We start from the raw sequence: 24,038 nt of genomic DNA, 5'->3' as shown, positions 1-24,038 counted from the left end.
CTTTTTCACAGATTAAGGATGAATATTCACAACACAATTATGCAATAAGCAATAGAGATGCTATCCAGCCATGAAGTCTGATGTCATTAGCCATTTCCAGGTCCAAACTCCGCTGCAGATCCCAAAGTCAAAGGAACTCTGCGGCATCACTGAGAGTTACAAACTGTCTAAATTCCTTCATCTTTAATAAAATGATCAGTGTGTGGCTCTACCAGGTGTAACATCCAGGCATCCATGAAAACAGAATATATGAAATTTAACAGAGTTAAAGTTAGATTGCTTGTTTCCACCTGAACATGATACACCAGCTCTGCTACCACTTCCAACATAAATGGAGACAGAAAACTAAACAACAGTGACTATTGTCACGTTACTGAAGTTGGGCTAGCTGGTATGTAGTGATGTGCCACGTGATCGCTGGCGACACAGCTGTGTTAGCATAACATAAACACAGTGAAGCTGGAGGATGAATGCTAACACTTTTCCACTTGATAGAAGTTAACGTGAGGGTTCCCGATGGTTAGGCTGACAGTGATCACTGGCTGTTTTTAGGGGCTTGTTCAGATGTAATAGAACAAGATAAAAAGCATTAAAACATTTTAGCAGCACAACAGGCTTAATAAACACAGAGTAGTTTGGGCCCGGAAGCAGGATTTACACATCATCACTCAAAGACCAACTCTCGAGGCACAGCTAGCTCAGTTGATGTCACATGATCGAAAGGTTGCGCGTTCAAATCCAACGAGCAGAGGCTATCCTGGGTTGGTAGCTGCCCACTGCATCACTGAGTGAATGGGTTAAATGCAGAGGACTAAGCATTTTCCTACAGGATTAATAATGTATACACAAACAATGAGATTCAAGATAAGGCAAATTTGATAATATTTGACACATCTGTGAAGCAGAAATATCAGTAAAATGCACAGGAAGTAATATGTCTGAAATATTAATAAAAAATTACTTAATATAAATGGTGAACAGCAGACTTTTGTGACATTTGTCAACACCATTAGAAAAAGGGTCAACACCGTCAGACAAAAATCCTGAAGGTGTGGACATCTGATGGTGTTGACAAAATACCCGACTTTTTCTCATAACACATGTTTTTCTGACAGAAGCCATCTTGTTTTTCATCAGTTGCTTATGGCCTCAACAATCTACCTAAATTAAGCTCTTTTTACAAGAAAAAATAATAAAATCTTGGATTACATTGACTTTGGTGTTGACAAACTATGGTTGTGACACAGAGTTTTATCAGAACGGTGTGCAATAAATGAAATAAAAACAAACAAATTATCACAGCAGTGACCTCATGGCATGCGTATCAAACAGGAAGTGCATCAAACAGGAAGTGCATCAAAATCAAAATTTAATAACTTTTTATATTCCTATAAATGGCTTGACTTTCTCACTGGATCACTACATCTAAAGCATCAAGTTCCCTTTACCTCGGAAATGAGACGTTCACCAAGTTCAAGCAGAAGTAAGTGAGAAGGCCAGAAAAAAATGAAACAATAAAACAGGCTTTGTTTGCTCCGTAGAACGGGAAACTCATTCGGATGTCATTAACAGTACAGCACTGTGCCTGCATTTTGTAGGCACATTATGCACACCGCGGCGACACGTTCACGGAAGGAGGCGGCGCACGGCTCAGACACAGACGCAAACAGTAGTACAAGCAAAAATAGCAGTCCCACAGGTTCACTACTGCGCATTGCACTATAGTGCAGGCTGATGGATGGAAGTTTGATTGGAGGTAGATATCAGTCACGAGAGGCTGATCTAGTGTTGTGATTCGATAGTTCAGATTTCGTACTTCCTTTTCAAAGACTGCATCTGAAAGCGCCAATCGCATAAGCGAGAGAAGTTGTTTGTTTTCACGGGAAATAACTTTCAGTACCTAATTAATTAGTCAGGCTTTATACTGAGGCTCAGTCTTTTTTTTTTTTTTTTTTCATTTACATTCATTTACAGTAAATACCAGCGCCTTTGGACAAGTGTCGGATCATCAGCACTAACAGGAAATGTCTACATCTCTCTGCTGTTTCCTGTCTGTGGGCCTCCTCGTGTTTGTCTCTGCAGGTGAGATTCAAAAATTTAGAACCAAACTATTTCCCACTAAGGGAGAGAAAAGTAAAGGAAATCACTGTGGGTTTTCTATTGATTCGTGGAGTTCACGTCCGTTATTGTAATGCAGGTGTGACCAGTAGCGGTTTTAGATACGGGCGACACGGGCGGTTGCCCGGGGCGGCATCACAAAAAAAAAAAAAAAAAAAAATTGCTCGTACTCATGCTGTCCCGACATCATGCCAGCGCATATTGGGGATGGCATCGGTTTTCTATCGCCAATTTGCTGGGAGTAAGGGCGCCCTCCGTTTGCGAGGTGCGCCTGCTGCTTGCGCGCAGAGAGGAGAGGGCGGGGCGGCGGGGGATTCTCTGACCGGCTGGAGCAGCATCTAATAACCAACTCGCAAAATAAAACAACAAACACGAACACCAGACATTATGATACAGACTTATAATTTGCACCGATGTTTTTCTATACACGAAAAGTGAGCGCGAGAGCCCTCGGTGCGCCTGCTCACTGCTGAAGTGAAAGTAAACTTTATTGTCATCTCCGCTGCAGTCCAGTATATAGAGAGACGAGACGACGAGGCTCCAGTTACAGCAGTGCAACTAAACGAACAATAAATATTTAAGAGTAAAAAAAATTAATATACACTTTAGGACTCTGGGTAAAGGGATCAATAACAATTTAAAATGTATATTTTATATTTTGTTGATTTAAAGTCTCACACACAACCCGTTTTTAAAGTTTAAAAAAAGAGAAAAGTGTCATGATCCTGGGTCTTTTGACCCAGCGTTTTAAGTTTGAGTTTATTTTGTTCATTAGGTTATCTAAGTTCATTTGGTTATTAGACTCCTTGTGTTTTCTTCCCCTGTATTTAAGCTTCCCCTCACCCTTCCTGTTTCATGCTGCGTGTCTTATGTTATCAAGTTTGTATTATCATGTCTGTCTCATGTTTCCTGTTTTATTTTGAAGGAGTCGTGTGTTCTTTGTTCATTGTATTTAGTTTCACTTCGCTTGTCCTGTCATTAGGCTCATGTCAGTCAGCTGTTCCTCCATGTGTTCCCACTTCCCCTAATCACCTCCTGTGTATTTAAGTCCTCTGTTTTCAGTGTGTGATTGTCAGGTCGTCTGTTGTCCACGCCATGTTTCCTATGCCATGCCATGCCATGCCATGCCATGCCATGCCATGCCATGCCATGCCATGCCATGCCATGCCATGCCTCGCCTCGCCTCGCCTCGCCTCGCCTCGCCTCCAAGTTTCTTGTCTAGGTTTTTCTTGTTGTTTGTTTAGATTCCCCAGTTTAGGTTTGTGTTAATTTTGCTTCAGTTTGCCTTGCCCTTTGTTTGTACCTTTTCTACCAGCCATATTAAATGGCTCGCCTTTTGTTAACATTTCAAGTTCTGTTCCTTGGAGTCTGCGTTTTGGGTCTTTTTGTCAACCCCTACAGTCTGCCCTCGCCAGACTGTGACAAAAAGAGGAGGAGGAGTGTAGCGACTTCCACAATCGCTAGAGGGCGGGGACTGAGCCTGCCTATTTGCCTGACGCGCTGTCAACTTAACGCAATAATGCGAGAGGTGGAATTGCTTGCTTGTTTATTAAAGTGCTTGAAAAGTTTACAGAGCAACGTGATCGGCTCACGATTCAAACTCTTAAAACATCACAGGCTCTAATGCAACAAGGGGAAACTCGTTGTGCAGCGGTCAACAAAAACTACGGCTACCCAGCCCTCCTCTCTGTCAAAATCAAACCAGTGAAAGCAGTGTTGCCAACTCCTCAGTAAGGAAAATCGCTATTGGTTGTCCTAAAAGTCGCTAGAAGTCGCTAAATGATGTCATCGCCTAATTTGCATGATTGGTCATGCTAATCTAATTGTAACCTATGTTGTTGGAGAGAGAAATAACATTGTGGAAGAGACATAAAGTGAGTAAAAAACGTCCTAAATGTATTTAGAGTTTATTTAGAACTACAAATTAAATTTCTTTTTGCAATTATTGTTTTTTAATGTCACAATTTCAACCCTGCTCCTTTGCCCGGGCTTGGACCGGCAAAAGTGACCCGAAATAGGCACTCTGGTGGAGTTACTTTGTGTGTGTGTTTATAAGTAGTTTTAAACCTTGTGATCCACAAAACAGCATAAGAGTAAAAGAAAAACTGACTGCGTTACAGCACCCGCTGCTTGTTGAGAGTAAAAGCCATACGCACTTTCACGTCTTTTTTTAGCAACTTTTTTTCTAAAAAAAAGTCACTAAGGGGTCTGAAAACTCGCTAAATATAGCGACAAAGTGGCTAAGTTGGCAACACTGAGTGAAAGACAGACTGACACCGCCCTCTTAATGTCACCGCTACCACCCACGTGACTCCCGTTACACATCACCATAGCAACCAAACAAATGAAAACTCAGTGATCATTAAAATTCAATACATTTAATTATGGCTCCCAGAGGGAGTGTTCGCCCAGGGCGCCAAATAGGCTAGGACCGCCACTGGGTGGGACAGAAATAAATAAGTGTGTTGTGCAGGGCTGCCTGCTGCACTGCAACATGTGACATTTATGCTGCACTTTATCTCAGTTTAATGTTGATAACATGTCGTTAATTTGACTGTTGATTTTGATTTTTTTTTTTTTTTGACACTTCTTCCATGTTAAAAGCCCCGCGAGCGCACAGGCACAGCAAGTGTAGGGGAGGGGCTGGTAGCGTTGCCAGTAATAAAAATGAACGAATGGGCAGGTTTCCTTGTACGGCCATTGGTCAACGGCTGTACCTGCAGGGGCGGTCCTAGCCATCTCTCTCTCTCTCTCTCTCACATACATATGTGTGTGTGTGTGTGTGTGTGTGTGTGTGTGTGTATATATATATATATATATATATATATATATATGGCTGGTGAACCCTGACTATGACATAATCAGGGTTGACAGGTTATGTTTAGGATAAAACATAACCTGTCAAAGTTCTAAACTATATATGTGTATATGTAGGCTACATGTATGCATACATCCACGCACATACTATGATAGTAAACAGTAGACCGACAGTAGACACTGATGTCAGTTATTCAATCTTTTGTACAATATTAATTGGAAGAGATATATTGTTACGAGATATCTAGATAGACATAGATATATATGTGGTACAGTTTGCCCGTGGGCCACTCATGCTTGTGCTGTTGTTGGTCTTCATTGAGCTGCAGATAAAGGTAAACTTATAACATACTGTGGAATACACCAGGCACAGACACACGCACACACAGGTATGTACTGCCAACTTCCACATTTATTGAAGCTTTGAGTGTTGAGTTTTGACAGCTGACTCAGTCGTACAGTCTGACAGCTCACGAGCCCAGCTGATCTCTCCTCTGGCCGCCCCTCCCCGTCTCACTATAAACACAGCGGAGGGAGACCATCATCAGTACATAAACACCATCAGCTGTTCTTACCGGCCTCGCAGCGCCGCCCTGTTGAGCCTTCTGCTGCACTCCTCCCCTGCAGCTGCGCCCGGGGCCACGCCTCCGCCACACACCCCCACCGCCCGTTCGAGGCCGGGGAGCCGTCCGGCCGAGCCAACTCCCCCCCGCGAGCGAGAGAGGAAATCGGCCACCGCCATCTGCGCCCCCGGCCTATGGATCACCTTGAACTTAAAGGGCTGCAACGCCAGATACCACCGGGTGATCCGGGCGTTGGCATCCTTCATGCGGTGGAGCCACTGCAGCGGGGCGTGGTCCGAACAGAGGGTGAATGAGCGTCCCAGGAGGTAATAGCGCAGGGAGCCGACCGCCCACCGGATGGCCAGGCACTCCTTCTCCACGGTGCTGTACCGGCGCTCGCGCTCCGCTAGCTTCCGGCTGATGTATAGGACAGGGCGGTCAGCCCCCCTCACCTGCTGGGACAAAACGGCTCCCAGCCCTCTGTCCGAGGCGTCAGTCTGCAGAACAAAAGGGAGGGAAAAGTTAGGAGTGTGAAGCAGCGGCTCCCCACAGAGAGCCTTTTTCACCTGCACAAACGCCGCCTGGCACGGCCCCGTCCACTGGACCAGATCCGGGGCACCCTTTCGAGTGAGATCGGTCAGGGGGCTGGTTAGCTGCGCAAACCCCGGCACAAAGCGACGATAGTAACCCGCCAACCCCAAGAACCGTCTCACCTCCTTTTTCGTCCTGGGGCGCGGGCAGGATGCGATAGCCGCCGTCTTCTCCACCTGTGGACGCACCTGCCCGCCCCCCAGGTGGTACCCCAGATACTGCACCTCCCTCCGTCCAACCGCGCACTTCTTCGGATTGGCCGTGAGCCCCGCCCCCCTCAGGGACTCCAGGACCGCGGCCACCCGCAGCACATGCTCCGCCCAGGTGTCGCTGTGGATGATCACGTCATCCAGGTAGGCGGCAGCATACGCTGCGTGCGGACGCAGTACCCGGTCCATGAGACGCTGGAAAGTGGCCGGGGCCCCGAACAGGCCGAACGGAAGTGTCACGAACTGGTACAAACCGTACGGAGTGGAGAAGGCCGTTTTCTCCCTGGCCTCGGCAGACAAGGGAATCTGCCAATAGCCCTTGGTTAAGTCCAGTGTCGTGAAAAAGCGGGCCGTGCCTAACCGGTCCAGGAGCTCGTCGACCCGAGGCATGGGGTAGGCATCAAAGCGTGACACTTCGTTCACCCTGCGATAGTCGACACAGAACCGTATAGACCCATCCTTCTTCGCCACCAGAACGATGGGGCTACACCAGGCGCTGTGCGACTCTTCTATTACTCCCATCCTCAGCATTTCCGCCAATTCCCTCTGCACAATTTTTCGCTTGTGCTCCGGGAGCCTGTAGGGCCGTGAACGCACCGTCACGCCAGGCTGCGTCACGAAATGGTGCTCGATGAGGGACGTCCGGCCGGGCAGGGGGGAGAACACGTCCGCAAAACGCTGTTGCAACGCGACAACATCCGCTCTCTGGGCCTGTGTGAGATGGTCATCACAAGGGAGGGAGGCGGGAATGATAGAATTTGGCACCTCAGGCCCCAACTCATCTCTCTCCTTCACCAGGCTCACCAGAGAAGCGGTTTCAACCTCTCGCCACAGTTTGAGGAGATTGAGGTGATAAATCTGCGTGGCTCCTCCCCTGTCCGACCGAGCGACCTCATAGTCCACGTCCCCGACTCGCCGTGTGACCACAAAGGGTCCTTGCCACTTGGCGAGCAACTTCGAGCTGGAAGTAGGGAGTAACACAAGCACTTTATCTCCCGGTGAGAATTGCCTGAGCCTAGCCCCTCTGTCATACAGGCGTTGCTGACGCTGCTGAGCCTGGAGCAAATTCTCCCGTGACAACCTCCCCAAAGTGTGGAGTTTTGCTCTCAGGTCCAACACGTACTGAATCTCATTTTTGGCGGGGCTCGGACCGTCCTCCCAGTTTTCTTTAATCAGGTCGAGCACCCCACGTGGCCTCCTGCCGAACAGCAGTTCAAAGGGAGAAAATCCCGTGGAGGCCTGGGGCACCTCCCGCACTGCGAATAACAGAGGGTCTAGCCAGTGATCCCAATTGCGTTCATCCTCGTTAATGAACTTCCGAATCATGGACTTTAAAGTCTTATTCAGCCGCTCCACCAGCCCGTCAGTCTGAGGGTGGTAGACGCTGGTCCGAATAGATTTAATCCCCAGTAATTCGTACAGTTCCCGCAGTGTACGAGACATAAACGACGTGCCCTGGTCAGTCAGTATCTCTTTCGGGATTCCGACTCGGGAGATGACCTGAAACAGTGCCTGCGCCACACTCTTTGCAGAGATGGTGCGCAGCGGAACTGCTTCCGGGTACCGCGTTGCGTAATCCACCAGGACTAACACAAAGCGGTAGCCGCGTGCACTCCGGTGAAACGGCCCGATGAGGTCCATGCCGATGCGCTCAAACGGGACCTCAATGAGGGGGAGAGGGCGCAGCGGCGCCTTCGGTATGGCCGGCTGGTTAACAAGTTGGCAGTCCGGGCAGGACGCGCACCAGCGGCGCACATCCGCTCGGATGCCCGGCCAATAAAATCGGGCCGTTATTCGCTCCAGAGTTTTCTCGTAGCCCATATGCCCTGCCATGGGGTTATAGTGGGCCGCCTGGAAAAGAGTTTCCCGGCGGCCCTGCGGCACCAACAACTGGGTGTGTGTTTCCTCGGTCTGAGTGTCACGACTCACTCGATATAACCGGTCGTTTAATAAGACGAAACGCGGGTAGGTCTGCGCGGCCTCAGGGCGCACCACGTGACCATCAATAGCCATCACTTGGTCAAAGGCTGAGCGTAGGGTGCCGTCACGAGACTGCTCCAGTGGGAAATCACCCATGGGGGACACTTCCGGGGCCGGCGGGACGTCCCGTGAGGGACCCGCCGGCTCCTCCCCCCCGGAGTCGGTGTCGGACGACCCCGCGTCACCGCTGAATGCCGCGCACACGCTACACCCCGCTTCCGGTCGTGATCGCACCCCCGCGTACTGCCCCAGTAGCTGATGAAACCCCGGCCAATTGGTACCCAGAATCAGGGGGTGCGACAGGCGCGGGCTAACCGCCGCCGTTACTCTATGCATTTTGCCCTTATACCTTAATAACAGCGGCACTATGGGATACCTGTGAACGTCACCATGCACACACCTCACCTCCACCCATTCTGCCTCCAGCAATGCCCCGGGGCGAACCAAGCTTTGGTGTACGAGGGTCTGCGTGCAGCCCGTGTCCACCAACGCCTGGCGTATACCCCCTCGAGTCCTTACCGGAATACTGTATGTCCCTCCTGGACCGGGGGAGGGTGCTGGGGCGCCAGCAACGCGGAACACCTGCCCCACTTCCATAAGCGGACAATCCCTCCTCAGGTGCCCCGGCTGCCCGCACTTCCAACACTCCGGCCCCGGCGTCTGTGCTGCTCTCCGTGGCTCGGGGGCGGCTCCACTTGGCTCGGCTCCCCTGGACGGCACCAACGCCGCGAAAGGGTTAGTGGGGCTCAGCGCCGGCAGCCGCTCGGCCTGCCCTGGTGCCGGCACACGGCGCCTCGGGGCCGGCACTGGGGCCTGTTTGTTCGGCCTCCGTCCGGCGTCCCCGGGTTCCCCTGCTCCAGCGGCAAGGTGGTCCTCCGCCAGCGTCACCGCTACCTCCAAGCTTGCGGGCCGGTGGCACCGGACCCATCTCGCCGTCTCCGCTGGCAACCCCTCCGTGAACTGCTCCAGCACCACCTTGTCCACCAGCTTCGTCTCGCCCTCCGATGCCCCCGGTTGCAGCCAGCGCACCGCCGCGTCGCGCAGCTGCCGGGCCCAGGCGAATGGTCGGTCCGTTGTAGCCAGCCGACAGGCCCGGAACCGCCGGCGATGGTCTTCGGCGGTGAGCCCCAGCCTGTCCACCACCGCCCGGCTCACGTCCGGGAAGCTGCTCCTCGACGCCGGAGGCAGACTCAGGGCCGCTGTTTGTGCCTCCCCAGACAGCAGGGGGAGCAGCCGCGGAGCCCACTCCTCCCGCGGCCATTGGCAAGCCTCCGCCGTGGCACGGAAGGTCTCCAAAAAAATTTGTGGGTCGTCCCCGTCCCCCATCCGGGGCACCGCCACCGACAGTGGCGAGGGCTTCGGCGTGGCAGCGGCCCCGACCAGCCGTTCCAGAATTTGCGTCTGTCGGTCCGTCTGCTCCTGCAGCGCGGCCAGGTGGGCACGCTGGTCGGCCGCCTGATCCCGGCTCATCGTCGCCATCTCCGCCAGCATCTGCGCCAAGAATTGCAGAGGCTGGGCGGGTGGCGCGGCCTGTGGGTCGGACATTTCCCCACCGGCACTTTCCTGGGTTTCGGCACCACTTGTGGAATACACCAGGCACAGACACACGCACACACAGGTATGTACTGCCAACTTCCACATTTATTGAAGCTTTGAGTGTTGAGTTTTGACAGCTGACTCAGTCGTACAGTCTGACAGCTCACGAGCCCAGCTGATCTCTCCTCTGGCCGCCCCTCCCCGTCTCACTATAAACACAGCGGAGGGAGACCATCATCAGTACATAAACACCATCAGCTGTTCTTACCGGCCTCGCAGCGCCGCCCTGTTGAGCCTTCTGCTGCACTCCTCCCCTGCAGCTGCGCCCGGGGCCACGCCTCCGCCACACATACAAATAGCTGAAGTGAAACCGGTGTTTAAAACAATGAAATGTTTCTCTGTGAAATCTGCTGTTTCACCTTTGGACCCATTTGTCAAACAATCTGCATTCATCCACTGCACAGTGTCATCCACGTCAATCATTGTGCACTTGGGATTTGGTAGCATTGTATAGGAACATATTTGCAGAGACTGGGAACACTTTTCTGTAGGCTCATCGAAGGCAAATTCCAAACAGTAACAAACATGGTTAAATTAAGCAGAAAGAGGTCAGGCGTCTCACTGATGTCATTTGCCAAAGCTGCAGTTGAAAGTTAATTAGACTTTGGGTCTCCTGCAGTCAGAAAGCTTTGCTGTCCTGCGTGCTGCACAACAACATTGAATATTTAGTATTTACTGCTGTTTACACTTAGCTAGATTAATGCGATGGTGTTGTGTTTAGTATGTTGCTTTGTTTTTTTTGCTTGTTTTCTATTTTTCTCTCAACAGGTGATCCAGGAGATTTTTTTTTTCTCCCCCCCCTTTCTCACTGTCCCTCTCCCCTTCTGTTTTTCCTTTCCTTCCTCTTTCTTTCTTCCTTTCCTGTCCCTCACTCATGTCTGTCCCGTCTGTAAAATCTGAAAATAAAATATAATAAATAATAAAAACAAAGATCGACCAAATGGACCAATACGGCAATGCCACGATGATCCATTTGGCAAAGTAAATCCATTGGGTATCCTTGTTGGTCTTCAGACAACAATTCTGATGGCTAAAGAACCAAATGGGACAGGCGAAAAAAAAAAAAAAAAAAAATGTAAAGTAATGGAAAGTCAAGCAGACAATTATCTTATTTTAGCTCATATTAATTATTTATTTCCCTTTTCCTGTTCCCTTACACATATGCCTTTGTTACTGTCTCTGTAATACAAAAAAATGAATAAACTAAAAATATAAGAAAAAAAAAAAAAAAAGCTTTGCTGTGGAGGGGTCTTTGAAAAAATGACGTGCATAGTTTAGTGGCTTTGAAACTGATTATGCAGAACTGAGTCAGGGTCACTTCCTTTCCTGTGTGGAGATTTGTAGATGTAGACAAACACAAGAACACACTGTATGATGCTGCACAAGAAATCAGAAAAGTCTGCTATCAAAGCTTAGAGATCTACTATTTTTGTTGTTTGTTTGTTTTGACAGCATTTTGTGTATTTTGGGATTTTTTTTCATGCTAAATATTAAAGTCAGAGCGCTAAGAGAAAGGAATGTTAAAATAGTTTGTAATTTTTCTATAAAACATTATATTGACAGTGTGAGTAAATCAGAAATACACTAAGAGGCTTCAGAAGAGATTTGGTTCCTGAATTTTTCATTCTCTGACTGTTGTATTTATTTTGTTTCACAAATTACACTGTGAGCAGGTGTTTATGTTTGTACATAAACACCTGTACATAAACCGGCGCACAGTGAACATTTGTACTTTGACCTATAACCTCTCTGCTTTGTATTGTTTCCTCTGACAGACCAGAAAACCATCACAGCTGAGTCTGGACAGAATGTCACTCTGCCATGTCGAGCTCGAAACAACAGCAAGATCCTAACTGTAGAGTGGCACCGACCTGACCTGCAACCAAAATATGTTCTTTTATTTCGGGATGGAAACATTGATCCAGACAACCAGCATCAATCTTTTAAGAACCGGGTGGATCTGCAGGACAGAAAGATGAAGGATGGAAACGTGTCTTTGATTCTGAAGAATGTGACGATTAATGACACTGGAACATACGAGTGTCAAGTCTTCCTGGAAGAAACACGCTCCTTGCAGTCCATCACAAACATCACCCTGAGTGTCGTTCCTCCAGGTGAGTGAGTAGAGTTGAGTGTGTGTGTGATCAGAGGTGAAGCTGCTTCCTGGGCCCTGTTTCAGGAAGCCGGTTTGGAAAACTCAGAGTGAAAAACGACACTCACGGTTGAGTAACCCCGAACTGTCCAACTCGGAATATTCCGTTTCAGAAAGGCTGATAACAATTAGTTCAGTCAACGCGGAGTTGCTTTAACCCCAAGTGAAGCGCGCGGACGAGGATACATAAAGCCCTGATTAGTGGAGCACAGATTAAGCGAGTCACCATGGAGACGGAGGGAAAGAAGGCGCGGTCAATGTATTTTACAGCGCTTGAGGCCGAAATTCTGATGGCAGCATATGCCGATAACATGCAAATTTTGCAGAAAAAAGTAACACAGCCACAGCTGCAAAAGAAAGGGAGCATGCATGGCAAAACATAGCCGACAGAGTCAATGCGTGAGTGTTAATATAAACATTGATCGAGGGATTTCCACCCATTTAACACGTTATTTTATCATATGTTATTTTATACATTTTATTTTGTGATGTGATGTGAGCGCAGGTGCAACCCAACAGGCCCCAAACGTGCCTGGCAGCAAGTAAAAATGAAATATAAAAATATAGTCCAAACAGGTAAGGTGTAATTGTATTATGAGCCATAGTGCTTGGTCTGTTTGTCCCATGTAAATCAATTGCAGTTAGAGGCTACATTAATTTTCTTTCTGTAAGCACTTATTGAAATTATCTGAGCACATTACAAGTACATATTTGCTTACTCTGTATGCTCAAATGTGGCCCGTTATAGCCAACAGAAAAAAAGCGGAGGCCCGAAAAACAGGTGGGGGTCCTCCACCACCACCACTCACAGAGGCTGAGCAGTTGGCCCTCAGCCAAAATAGTGGGCGCCCTGTGGCCGAAGGCATCTCTGCGGGGACATCCTCTGAGGCAATAACCCCGCAAGACACAAGTGCCTACATAAGGGGTAAATTCAAAATAATACATGATGTGCATACATCCTTTCTTCACAGTCACCTTTGCAGTGCGACACATTCATTTGATAAACTCTTTACCATAATGAATGTTTTTGTAGTGAAGTTATTTTCCGACTGATTTTGCCTTCCCTCAGTCTTGGTTGTCTTTGAGAGCATAATGACAATGAAGTGTAAGGTGCTTGGTATGTTTGTTAATTGCCATTTGGTCCCTTGTAAGTTATAAGTGACCTGTATAAACCTCATATTCTATCAGTTGATGGTGATGGTGTACTGCATCTGGTGCAGCCTCCTGTTGAGCCAGACCAACATGCAGTTGTGAGTAATACTCCACAGATTATATGAGTTTACAGTAGAACAGCAATGTTGTTTATTTCTTTACTACAGGAAAATAATGAAGAAACATTGACAGCTGTTACAGAGGAGGAAGCAACAGAGACACTTTATGAGGTTTACATCTTTTAATACTTTGTGTACAGGAAATACAGGCGACCAATAAAGCCAGTTGAACAAAAAATCTGTTTATTCTTCTTTCAACATGTTGAGGTGATGGGTCAAAAGAAATGATTGTGACATATGGTGTCTCTGACTGCGCTTCCATCTTGTATGTCCGTGGGAGGGTCAGGATGTTCATGGTTTGGATCACTGCTGATGTTTGGTTCAGAAGGACAGTGTTCTCCTCTAATTGTGGCAATGTTGTGAAGAATCACACATGCCACAATAATGTCACATGCCCTTTCTGGGGTGACCCTGAGTCTTTGCAGGCACTGGAACCGGGCCTTAAGCATTCCGATAGTCATTTCAATTCTGGCTCTTGTCCTGCAATTAGCCAGATTATATCGCTGCTGTGGGCCCGGTTCAGGGTCAGGGTAAGGGGTAAGCAAATAGGGTAAACATGGATACCCCCTATCACCAAGCAAGTAGCCAGTGAACTCTCCTAAGACAGAAGGATACACTTCAGTTCAAATGTCCCTGAAGCAATTGGTCTTTATATATTTTAAAGTATTCTCAACTCACCATGTCCAAATTTTGTGCTCAGTGTACATTCACGGAATATTTGTGAGTCATGGACAGAGCCTGGCCACTTGGCTTCCACATTTGTGATAATGTTGGCAGCATCACATATGATCTTCACAGTGCAGAGAACACAAATTAGCATCCATTACTATAATGAAATAATTTGTTAGTTTGACATGCTACAGGGAACTATGTACCTGTACATTAATGCTGTGGAAAGACTTCCTGTTCACATAGTCTCCTTCATTTACTGAAGGAGCAATGATTGGAATGTGAGTGCCATCTATACAGCCAATCACGCCTGGGAACCGTGAGAATAAATGTAAAATTTAAGTAGTAGTTCAAGTATCACCACATCATAAATTAAGTTTTGTTCATCCTGATAACTGCAATTTTGTGGCATCCCTCTTTGATAAATCTTGTGGGTCTGTGACCGGGGAACACCACAGACGAGTACAGGAGACGTTTCAGTGCAACTGTAACATTCCTGACTGCCTGACAGACGGTAGCCTTGGAAACGTGCTCAGCGTCACCAATATTATACAGAAAGCTCCCGTTTGCAAGAAACCGAAGTGCAATACAAATAATATGTAATGAACTGAGAGCATGTCCGCGATGTGTCACATGCGTAATATATGGCCTGAGGATGTTATCCAAATAAATTATAGATTGTGCTGAGAAACGGTAACGTTCGCACAGACAATCATCAGGAAATGATAAAATGTCCAAACGCGCTCTGATCACTCTCTCCCGGCGGAGAGCTCTGCGGAGAATTTGGGCTTCACGATCTACTGGCTCTTCAAAGAAGTGGCACGCCATGTCCGACACTTCCTACTGTCAGGTTTCCGACAAAGGGGCGGAGACAGTCAGGGTTAGTTGTAGTAAACCTGCTAGGGGGCAGGTTAGCTTCACGGAGTGTGTCGTCATAGTGACTCACTCAGGCTGCAGCTGAACTCGCTTTGTGAAACCGAAAACCCAGAGTTTTCGTTAACTCAGGGTATACTTACTCAGTTTTTCCACTAAACCGGCTTCCTGAAACAGGGCCCTGGTTGTTGATGTTTGTTTCTAAAGATGTTGTTGATGAGACTTTGTAGAAAGCAGCTGGTCTGAGTGATGTGATCAGAGTGCAGTAGATAATGTCTGACAGCAGTTTGAAGAGCAAATGGATTCTGTTCTGTTCTTCACTCATCACCTACCTCAGTGTTTCCCAACCACTGTGCTGCGGCACACAGGTTTGTCGTGGAAGATGATCTGGTTCCACCTGGTTGGTACTCTAAGCAAATGGCGTGACTGGCAGAACAATTACATTATCTTCCACTAGAGGGCAATGCAACCTGCTCTGATTAAATGTGTCGCCAACTGCCAGTAAAACAGAAGACAGAGGAAATTACATAATTGTCATGCTGTGAGTGTGACAATGCAGCACATAAAAGCAATAAATATTTGAAAAGAAAAATTTGTCAATCTTACCTGGATCCTGGAAAAAATCCCAATACAGATGAAGGCCCTAGCTAGAGATGTGGTCAGAAGAAAGCAATTTAAACAAAAGAAAAGGTATCCTGGGGACAAATCAAGCCACTTCTGCTATGCAGGGAAAGAATTATCAACATGCTTTTCGTGACATTTTTGTTTGGTGGTGTGCCGTGTGATTTTTCTAATTTGAAATATGCGCCGTGTCTCCAAAAGTTTGGGAAACACTGATCTACCTGACAGCTAACATCTCACACCTGTTTCTCACCTGCAGGTCAGCGAGGAGGATCTGTTGGACTGAAAGGCAGTGTGCTAGTTTTAGGTCTGCTTTTTGTTGTTGCTTTTGCTTTTGCATTTTAGAGAATAACAGCGACAGGATCCGTACCAGCCTCCTGCTGAACCACAACAGCTTTGAAACCTCTCAGAACTTTTTCCATCTGAACTCTGACCCATGAATTGATGATGAACATCGAACACGTCCAGAGTTGCTTTGATGTCAAATTTCTCCGACTATCATCAAACCTGTTCAGACTGTGTCAGTCTCTGTGCTGTCTGTCAGAGACTCTGTGAACTACAATGTTTGTTCATCTTCAGTTTCCATAGGATTTGTTTACAATAAGAAGGAACTTTGTAAATCAATCAATGAATTCACTGTATGATACAAAATCATTATCCTAATAGTATAGTAGCTTGTAGGTTTTCCGTTCCTCTCAGCCTCCAATTTGTTGTTCTTTATACAACCTGAATTCCAGAAAAGTTGTGACGTTTCATAAATTTGAACAACATGAAAGCTAAGACTTTCACTTGATATGAGCCAATAACTTATTCACAACAGAACGTAATTAACATAAGAAATGTTTAAACTGAGAAGTTTTACAACTATGAATGCTAAAATTGCTATAAAGGATTTAGAGCAACAGAACGTAATTAACATTAGAAATGTTCGCCTTGTAATCGGAAGGTTGCCGGTTCGAGCCCAGGCTTGGACAGTCTCGGTCGTTGTGTCCTTGGGCAAGACACTTCACCCGTTGCCTACTGGCGGTGGTCAGAGGGCCCGGTGGCGCCAGTGTTCGGCAGCCTCGCCTCTGTCAGTGTGCCCCAGGGTGGCTGTGGCTACAATGTAGCTGCCATCACCAGTGTGTGAATGTGTGCGTGAATGGGTGGATGACTGGATATGTAAAGTGCTTTGGGGTCATTAGGGACTAGAAAAGCGCTATATAAATACAGGCCATTTACCATTTACCATCTACTACCCTTCAGATGATGTCTAGTTCAGGGAAGGCCGTTTGTATTTGCCAATCTTTCACCTATAGAGAACATTACAGACGCATAATTAATTAAATGCACAAACTCTTCGGCAGATGAAAACCTATATCAGGCAAGAATTGGACTGAATTTCCAAACCAAAACTCCAGAAAGTCATAGCTTCAATGCTCAGACATCTTCACACTGGTTTGAAAAGAAGAGGAGATGCTACACAAACAGGCCCCTGTTTCAACTACTCTGAGACCTGGAGCAAGCATCTGATTTGAAATGAGCTCATTTAGTGCCTGAAAGTATAAAATCTCAGTTTAAACATTCATGTTATCGAAGTCAGCTTTTATTGGCAAAAACCATATGCTCAGAGCACACACAGGAATTTCAAATTGCAATGCTCCCACAGCCCCCAGCCCTCGAGATAAAAAGATAGAAATACAACATTTTTTTTTTTGCCTGTCCCATTTGGTTCTTTAGCCATCAGAATTGTTGTCTGAAGACCAACAAGGATACCCAATGGATGAAATACAACAATCTTATGTACAACACAATGCAATATAATACAATACAATCTTACATAAACAAAAGTGTCCAACACAATCAGAGTGTTATTCATGTTCTGTTGTGAATGAAATATTGGCTCATGCTTTTTGAAAGTCTTAGTTTTCATTTTGTTCAAATTAAATTAATTAATTATTAAATTACTTCTCTGGAATTCGAGTTGTATTTTTTGCTTTTTACATTCAAATATGAATAAACTTTTTTTTTTTATCTGTAATTGTATGTTTTTATAAGAAGTCATATTTTGCTAATAAAGAACTGTTAAAGCTTTCTTCTTTTTTTTTTTCTCCGTTTCTGGTGATTAGGGCAGGGTTGGTATCTATTTAGAGTGTTGTTTTAGCTCAGAGGTCGGTAACCTGCCGTCTTCTAGCTGTGGCTGCCGGAATCTTTCGGGGTAAAAAAAATATATAACTAAGACAATTTTAAACAAAGTATTTTTATATTTATTTATTCTATACCCAGTTTTATTAAATGTATTAATAAAACAAAAATATCCACCCCGTCTACCACACCTCTCGCTCTCCCGTGTTTTCCCTGCCAGTAATGAGAGAGCTCCAGCAAGCTAACCGTGGATTAATCCGAAGAACAAAACTCTAGGGGGAAACTGGTGTGTAATTCTCTGTTTGGACTGATTCATTTGCTTTCACCACTTATTACGCTGGCCTGCCCGATGTTTAATAACATTTTTTTCATTGCAGTGTCGCAAGACGTTTCCAAGTTTGCTGAAAAGCACCAAGCTGGAGACAAACACAAAAAGAGAGACTGGAGCTGCTAAGCAGACCAAATGCTTTTTTTAGACCTTGTTCAATAGAAATGCAATTATTGCTGCTAGTTTTCTGGTAGCCCATGAGATAGTAAGACACAACATCCATTCACCGATGGAGAATACATAAAAACATAAACAATTCATAAAATTATCAGTGCACCTATTCTCACATCAAATCTCTTGCTGCAAGACAAAGTCTGGTGGCTGTCAAAGGGAGAGGGGCTAAAACAATTTGCTGCGAGTGTGAAACATGTGAAAACTTCCCCTATCCCAACTGGAAACCTCAGAGTGGCTTGAAAAGCTGCACTTCGTGGTAGATATAAGATGACCATCGCATCACCATAACTGTTAGGATGCCTGGGTCGTTGACCCAGGGGTTTTGAGTTTATTATGTTATTTATACTTTCTAGTCTTTGGTTTCTTTGAGTTCTGTCTTCTTTAGTTGCTCTGTCTCCCCTATCACCTGCATCCCCTTGCCTAGTTCGCGTCTCTGTGTATCCTTAGTTCCTATATCCCCGTGTCCAGTCAGTGTTTGTGTCTGCCCTGGTCCCACGTCTCTGTTCCCTCTGTAGTGCCTGCATGTGAGTCTGTGTCTTTGTTCAGTCTGTGTTATGTGTTTCCTGTTTTACTTTGAAGGTCTCTGTCTTATCTCAATGTGTTCAGTTTAGGCTTCTTTGGTCTCGTCAGTTCTGATTTGTCCCAGCTGTGTTTTCCTCCTGTTACTCATTCCCTGATTGCTCCCTCTGTGTATTTAAGCCCTGTGTTTCTCTGCGTCCGTGTTGCGATCTACCGTTTATTTTGCTGTGTGTTTTGTCAGTCTGCCGGTGTTAGTTTATTTTGACTTTTTTCCAGTTATGTTATATTTGAGTTCAATATTAAAGCTGTTTTGGTTTAAGTTTGTCTCTGGAGTCTGCATCTTGGGTCCTATTCCTGTTTGCACATAGCCGTCACTTAACAGAGGATCGCGACCAGAACATGGACCCTGCAGATTCCTTTTCCTCGGAGTTCAACGGCGAGATGATGCAGATGGTGAGTCTGCTTGACCGCATTGCCCAGTCACAGGATTTACGGAGTATGGCTGTCGGGCTGAGATGCCATCATTCGCCATAACCCTCAGCTTTCTCAGTTTGCTAAGGACACTAAGTTGGACGGCACCATTGCTGCCTGGAGAGAGCAAGTCAAGGCTGGTGAACTTGCTCTCTCACTCACTACATCTTCCCCACCGCTGCCCCAGGACAACACACTCTTTCCACCTGTCTCAACATTGCCGCGGACTTCCTCTCCCTCCCCGCACCAGCCGGGATCTCGTTCGCCTGCGTTTTTTCTGGCAGCGATGTGGTCGGACGATGAAGAGGTCTCCGTTTCTCCGCCACTTTCAGTTCCCTCATTCAGAAGGAAACGACGCCACCATCGCTCCTCTCCTCACTCTTCTGTTCTGCCACCTGTTGTTCCTGCTGGGGGGTTCTGGAGAACCACTTCAGCCGTCTGTTCCCGCTGGAGGGTCCGAGGAACCGCTTCAGCTGTCTTTTCCCACTCGAGGGTCCGAGGGGCCCGTTCAGCCACCCGTCTCCGCTGGAGGGTCCGAGGGGCCCGTTCAGCCTCTTGCCTCCTCAGCTGGGGGTCCGGGAGGACCCAGCCAGCACGTCCCAGTGTCTGCTGATGGTTCTGGCAAGGCCGTTCAGCCACCACCGGCTCCACCGCCTGGTCCGGCCTCCGAGTCTGCAGCTCCGCCTGGTCCAGCCCCAGCCTCTGCAGCTCCGCCTGGTCCAGCCTCCGAGTGTTCAGCTTCGTCTGCTCCTGAGGTCTCAATGTTTCTGCATGTCCTGTCCGGCCTGCTCGTCCTGCACGTCCTGTGTGGCCGATGACTGGACGTCGTTGCCATCATGGACGGCCTCCTGACCTACTCCGTCGCCGCCGGTGTCTCCTGCCTGCCCGGCCCCCTGAACTGTTTTCTGGGCTCTTGGGCCGTCAGCCTCCGGGCCGCCCCCCTGAACTGCCCGGGTTTGGACTATCGTGCTGTCAGCCTCCGGGCCGGCCCCCTGAACTTTGTGTGAACTGTTTCTCCTGGCTGCCTGCGCCTGTCGTGAGCCTGTGTTTTGTTATGTTGCTTTCCGGGCTCCCTTGTTTGCACTTTTTTTTGTTTCTGGCTCCTTGTGTTTGGTTTGTTTCGGTCCTCAGGATGTTTTGGTGCTCAAGCACAAAATCACTTTTGAGACTACAGAAAGATACATTCTCTCTTGTCCCTTCCCAAGAGAGCTCAGAGCAAGCAATCACATAAAATGTGAGCATTTGCAATATGCAATCATAGTAATGTAAACTGCACTTGGGAAAAGATTCAGTGAAATCAGAAAGGTGAAAGAAAAAGAAACATTATCCTTTCCTGGGCCCTGTTTCAGGAAGCTGGTTTAGTGCAAACTCTGAGTAAGTATACCCTGAGTTAACGAAAACTCTGGGTTTTCGGTTTCACAAAGCGAGTTCAGATGAAGCCTCAGTGAGTCACTATGACGACACACGCCGTGAAGCTAACCTGCCCCCTAGCAGGTTTACTACAACTAACCCTGACTGTCTCCGCCCCTTTGTCGGAAACCTGACAGTAGGAAGTGTCGGACATGGCGTGCCACTTCTTTGAAGAGCCAGTAGATCGTGAAGCCCAAATCCTCCGCAGAGCTCACCGCCGGGAGAGAGTGATCAGAGCGCGTTTGGACATTTTATCATTTCCTGATGATTTTCTGTGCGAACGTTACTGTTCTTCAGCACAATCTATAAGTTATTTGAATAACCTCCTCAGGCCATATATTACGCATGCGACACATCGTGGACATGCTCTCAGTTCATTACATATTATTTGTATTGCACTTCGGTTTTTTGCAAACGGGAGCTTTCTGTATAATATTGATGACGCGGAGCACGTTTCCAAGGCTACCGTCTGTCGGGCAGTCAGGAATGTTACAGTTGCACTGAAACGTCTCCTGTACTCGTTTGTGGTGTTCCTCGGTCATAGACCCACAAGATTTATCAAAGAGGGATGCCACAAAATTGCAGGTATCAGGATGACCAAAACTTAATTTATGATGTGGTGATGCTTGGACTACTACTTAAATTTTACATTTATTTTCAGGGTTCCCAGGCGTGATTGGCTGTATAGATGGCACTCACATTCCAATCATTGCTCCTTTAATAAATGAAGGAGACTATGTGAACAGGAAGTCTTTCCACAGCATTAATGTACAGGTACATAGTTCCCTGTAGCATTTCAAACTAACAAATTATTTCATTATAGTAATGGATGCTAATTTGTGTTCTCTGCACTGTGAAGATCATATGTGATGCTGCCAACATTATCACAAATGTGGAAGCCAAGTGGCCAGGCTCTGTCCATGACTCACAAATATTCCGTGAATGTACACTGAGCACAAAATTTGGACATGGTGAGTTGAAAATACTTTAAAATATATAAAGACCAATTGCTTCAGGGACATTTGAACTGAAGTGTATCCTTCTGTCTTAGGAGAGTTCACTGGCTACTTGCTTGGTATCCATGTTTACCCTATTTGCTTACCCCTTACCCTGACCCTGAACCGGGCCCACAGCAGCGATATAATCTGGCTCATTGCAGGACAAGAGCCAGAATTGAAATGACTATCGGAATGCTTAAGGCCCGGTTCCAGTGCCTGCAAAGACTCAGGGTCACCCCAGAAAGGGCATGTGACATTATTGTGGCATGTGTGATTCTTCACAACATTGCCACAATTAGAGGAGAACACTGTCCTTCTGAACCAAACATCAGCAGTGATCCAAACCATGAACATCCTGACCCTCCCACGGACATACAAGATGGAAGCGCAGTCAGAGACACCATATGTCACAATCATTTCTTTTGACCCATCACCTCAACATGTTGAAAGAAGAATAAACAGATTTTTTTGTTCAACTGGCTTTATTGGTCGCCTGTATTTCCTGTACACAAAGTATTAATACGTATATTATTATGTTGTTCAAACACTGAAATAATTCGTCCATCTCTGACCACTTCACCCACCATCAACTGATGTTCCAGCAGTAAAATCTCAATCTTGGTCTTTTGGATTTGCTACTTGAAGTGTTCCATTTCCAAGTCGCATTTTTTTATTTTCTTGATCAAATAGGTCTTGTACAGCTGCTTTACAGGGAGCTATTGAAACACAGAAAATAGCATTGACATTCATAGTACATGCCTACTTAGGTTGGTTGTAAATCAGTGCTGAACATCTTACTGAGGAAAGGTTTGTTGGAGAAGTGGCTGGACCCTCTTCCTCTTCATTTCCATCATCACTCTGTTAGAGACATAGAAAGTCCATGGTTTTATTATAGTACCACATTTTATTCAATTGTTATATTTTCCATTGTAAGATGTAAACCTCATAAAGTGTCTCTGTTGCTTCCTCCTCTGTAACAGCTGTCAATGTTTCTTCATTATTTTCCTGTAGTAAAGAAATAAACAACATTGCTGTTCTACTGTAAACTCATATAATCTGTGGAGTATTAAGAGTACTCACAACTGCATGTTGGTCTGGCTCAACAGGAGGCTGCACCAGATGCAGTACACCATCACCATCAACTGATAGAATATGAGGTTTATACAGGTCACTCATAACTTACAAGGGACCAAATGGCAATTAACAAACATACCAATCACCTTACACTTCATTGTCATTATGCTCTCAAAGACAACCAAGACTGAGGGAAGGCAAAATCAGTCGGAAAATAACTTCACTACAAAAACATTCATTATGGTAAAGAGTTTATCAGATGAATGTGTCGCACTGCAAAGGTGACTGTGAAGAAAGGATGTATGCACATCATGTATTATTTTGAATTTACCCCCTATGTAGGCACTTGTGTCTTGCGGGGTTATTGACTCAGAGGATGTCCCCGCAGAGATGCCTTCGGCCACAGGGCGCCCACTGTTTTGGCTGGGGGCCAACTGCTCAGCCTCTGTGAGTGGTGGTGGTGGAGGACCCCCACCTGTTTTTCAGGCCTCCGCTTTTTTTCTGTTGGCTATAACGGGTCACATTTGAGCATACAGAGTAAGCAAATATGTACTTGTAATGTGCTCAGATAATTTCAATAAGTGCTTACAGAAAGAAAATTAATGTAGCCTCTAACTGCAATTGATTTACATGGGACAAACAGACCAAGCACTATGGCTCATAATACAATTACACCTTACCTGTTTGGACTATATTTTTATATTTCATTTTTACTTGCTGCCAGGAACGTTGGGGGCCTGTTGGGTTGCACCTGCGCTCACATCACGTCACAAAATAAAATGTATAAAATAACAAATAAAATAACATATGATAAAATAACGTGTTAAATGGGTGGAAATCCCTCGATCAATGTTTAAATTAACACTCACGCATTGACTCTGTCGGCTATGTTTTGCCATGCATGCTCCCTGTCTTTTGCAGCTGTGGCTGTGTTACTTTTTTCTGCAAAATTTGCATGTTATCGGCATATGCTGCCATCAGAATTTCGGCCTCAAGCGCTGTAAAATACATTGACCGCGCCTTCTTTCCCTCCGTCTCCATGGTGACTCGCTTAATCTGTGCTCCACTAATCAGGGCTTTATGTATCCTCGTGCGCGCGCTTAACTTGGGGTTAAAGCAACTCCGCGTTGACTGAACTAATTGTTATCAGCCTTTCTGAAACCGAATATTCCGAGTTGGACAGTTCGGGGTTACTCAACCCTGCGTATCGTTTTTCACTCTGAGTTTTCTAAACCGGCTTCCTGAAATAGGGCCCTGGTGATGGACCCATCACAGTGAACATATCTGTATTTACAGGAGTAAAACTGGGTCATCTTGAAATTGAACCTGCCGACATAGCTGATGAAGACATATTCAAGTTTTTCTTTTTTTTTAAAATAATAATAATAATAATAATGATGTACACTTTTATTAATCCCCGTGGGGAAATTCTTCTCTGCATTTAACCCATTCACTCAGTGAAGCAGCCACCAGTGCCCGG

General features: G+C 46.4%; 3 protein-coding genes across 4 annotated transcripts in view; 2 read left to right on the top strand and 1 right to left on the bottom strand.

Moving 5' to 3' along the window:
• LOC146673334 (coxsackievirus and adenovirus receptor homolog) overlaps positions 1–24,038 on the top strand; it is a 189,769-nt gene that overhangs the window by 38,876 nt on the left and 126,855 nt on the right. The gene's annotated exons all lie outside the window — the stretch shown is intronic.
• Positions 1,645–17,487, top strand: LOC146673342 (ICOS ligand-like). 2 transcript variants are annotated; one of them, XM_085402046.1, is made up of 4 exons: positions 1,662–1,756; positions 1,975–2,082; positions 11,650–11,988; positions 15,720–17,487. In XM_085402046.1, the coding sequence occupies exons 2-4, from the start codon at positions 2,025–2,027 to the stop codon at positions 15,803–15,805; spliced, it is 483 nt and encodes a 160-aa protein (XP_085258172.1). In that variant the 5' UTR covers positions 1,662–1,756; positions 1,975–2,024; the 3' UTR covers positions 15,806–17,487. The 2 variants fall into 2 exon arrangements, with proteins under 2 accessions (XP_085258171.1, XP_085258172.1); XM_085402045.1 differs by having other exon boundaries at positions 1,645–2,082.
• Positions 5,169–9,983, bottom strand: LOC146673343 (uncharacterized). The gene is made up of 3 exons (XM_085402648.1): positions 8,798–9,983; positions 5,594–5,995; positions 5,169–5,258 (listed from the first exon to the last, which is right to left on the bottom strand). The coding sequence occupies exons 1-3, from the start codon at positions 9,917–9,919 to the stop codon at positions 5,169–5,171; spliced, it is 1,614 nt and encodes a 537-aa protein (XP_085258774.1). The 5' UTR covers positions 9,920–9,983.

Source organism: Rhamphochromis longiceps, linkage group LG3, assembly GCF_057381845.1.
Source record: "Rhamphochromis longiceps isolate RC_006_pf linkage group LG3, R_longiceps_female_GT1.1, whole genome shotgun sequence".
NCBI lineage: Eukaryota > Metazoa > Chordata > Actinopteri > Cichliformes > Cichlidae > Rhamphochromis > Rhamphochromis longiceps.
Note: the sequence above shows the minus strand (reverse complement) of the source record. Positions and strands in the feature narration are given on the sequence as shown.

Excerpts from the sequence above, each read along its gene's own strand:
- LOC146673343 (XM_085402648.1), bottom strand. The coding sequence starts at position 9,919 with ATGTGGAAGTTGGCAGTACATACCTGTGTGTGCGTGTGTCTGTGCCTG. Across the intron at positions 5,996-8,797 it reads GAGGGACATACAGTATTCCG|ACTGACGCCTCGGACAGAGG; the intron begins GTAAGGACTCGA and ends TTTGTTCTGCAG. Across the intron at positions 5,259-5,593 it reads GCCTCGAACGGGCGGTGGGG|CTCAATGAAGACCAACAACA; the intron begins GTGTGTGGCGGA and ends CTTTATCTGCAG.
- LOC146673342 (XM_085402045.1), top strand. The coding sequence starts at position 2,025 with ATGTCTACATCTCTCTGCTGTTTCCTGTCTGTGGGCCTCCTCGTGTTT. Across the intron at positions 2,083-11,649 it reads CCTCGTGTTTGTCTCTGCAG|ACCAGAAAACCATCACAGCT; the intron begins GTGAGATTCAAA and ends TTCCTCTGACAG. Across the intron at positions 11,989-15,719 it reads CCTGAGTGTCGTTCCTCCAG|GTCAGCGAGGAGGATCTGTT; the intron begins GTGAGTGAGTAG and ends TCTCACCTGCAG.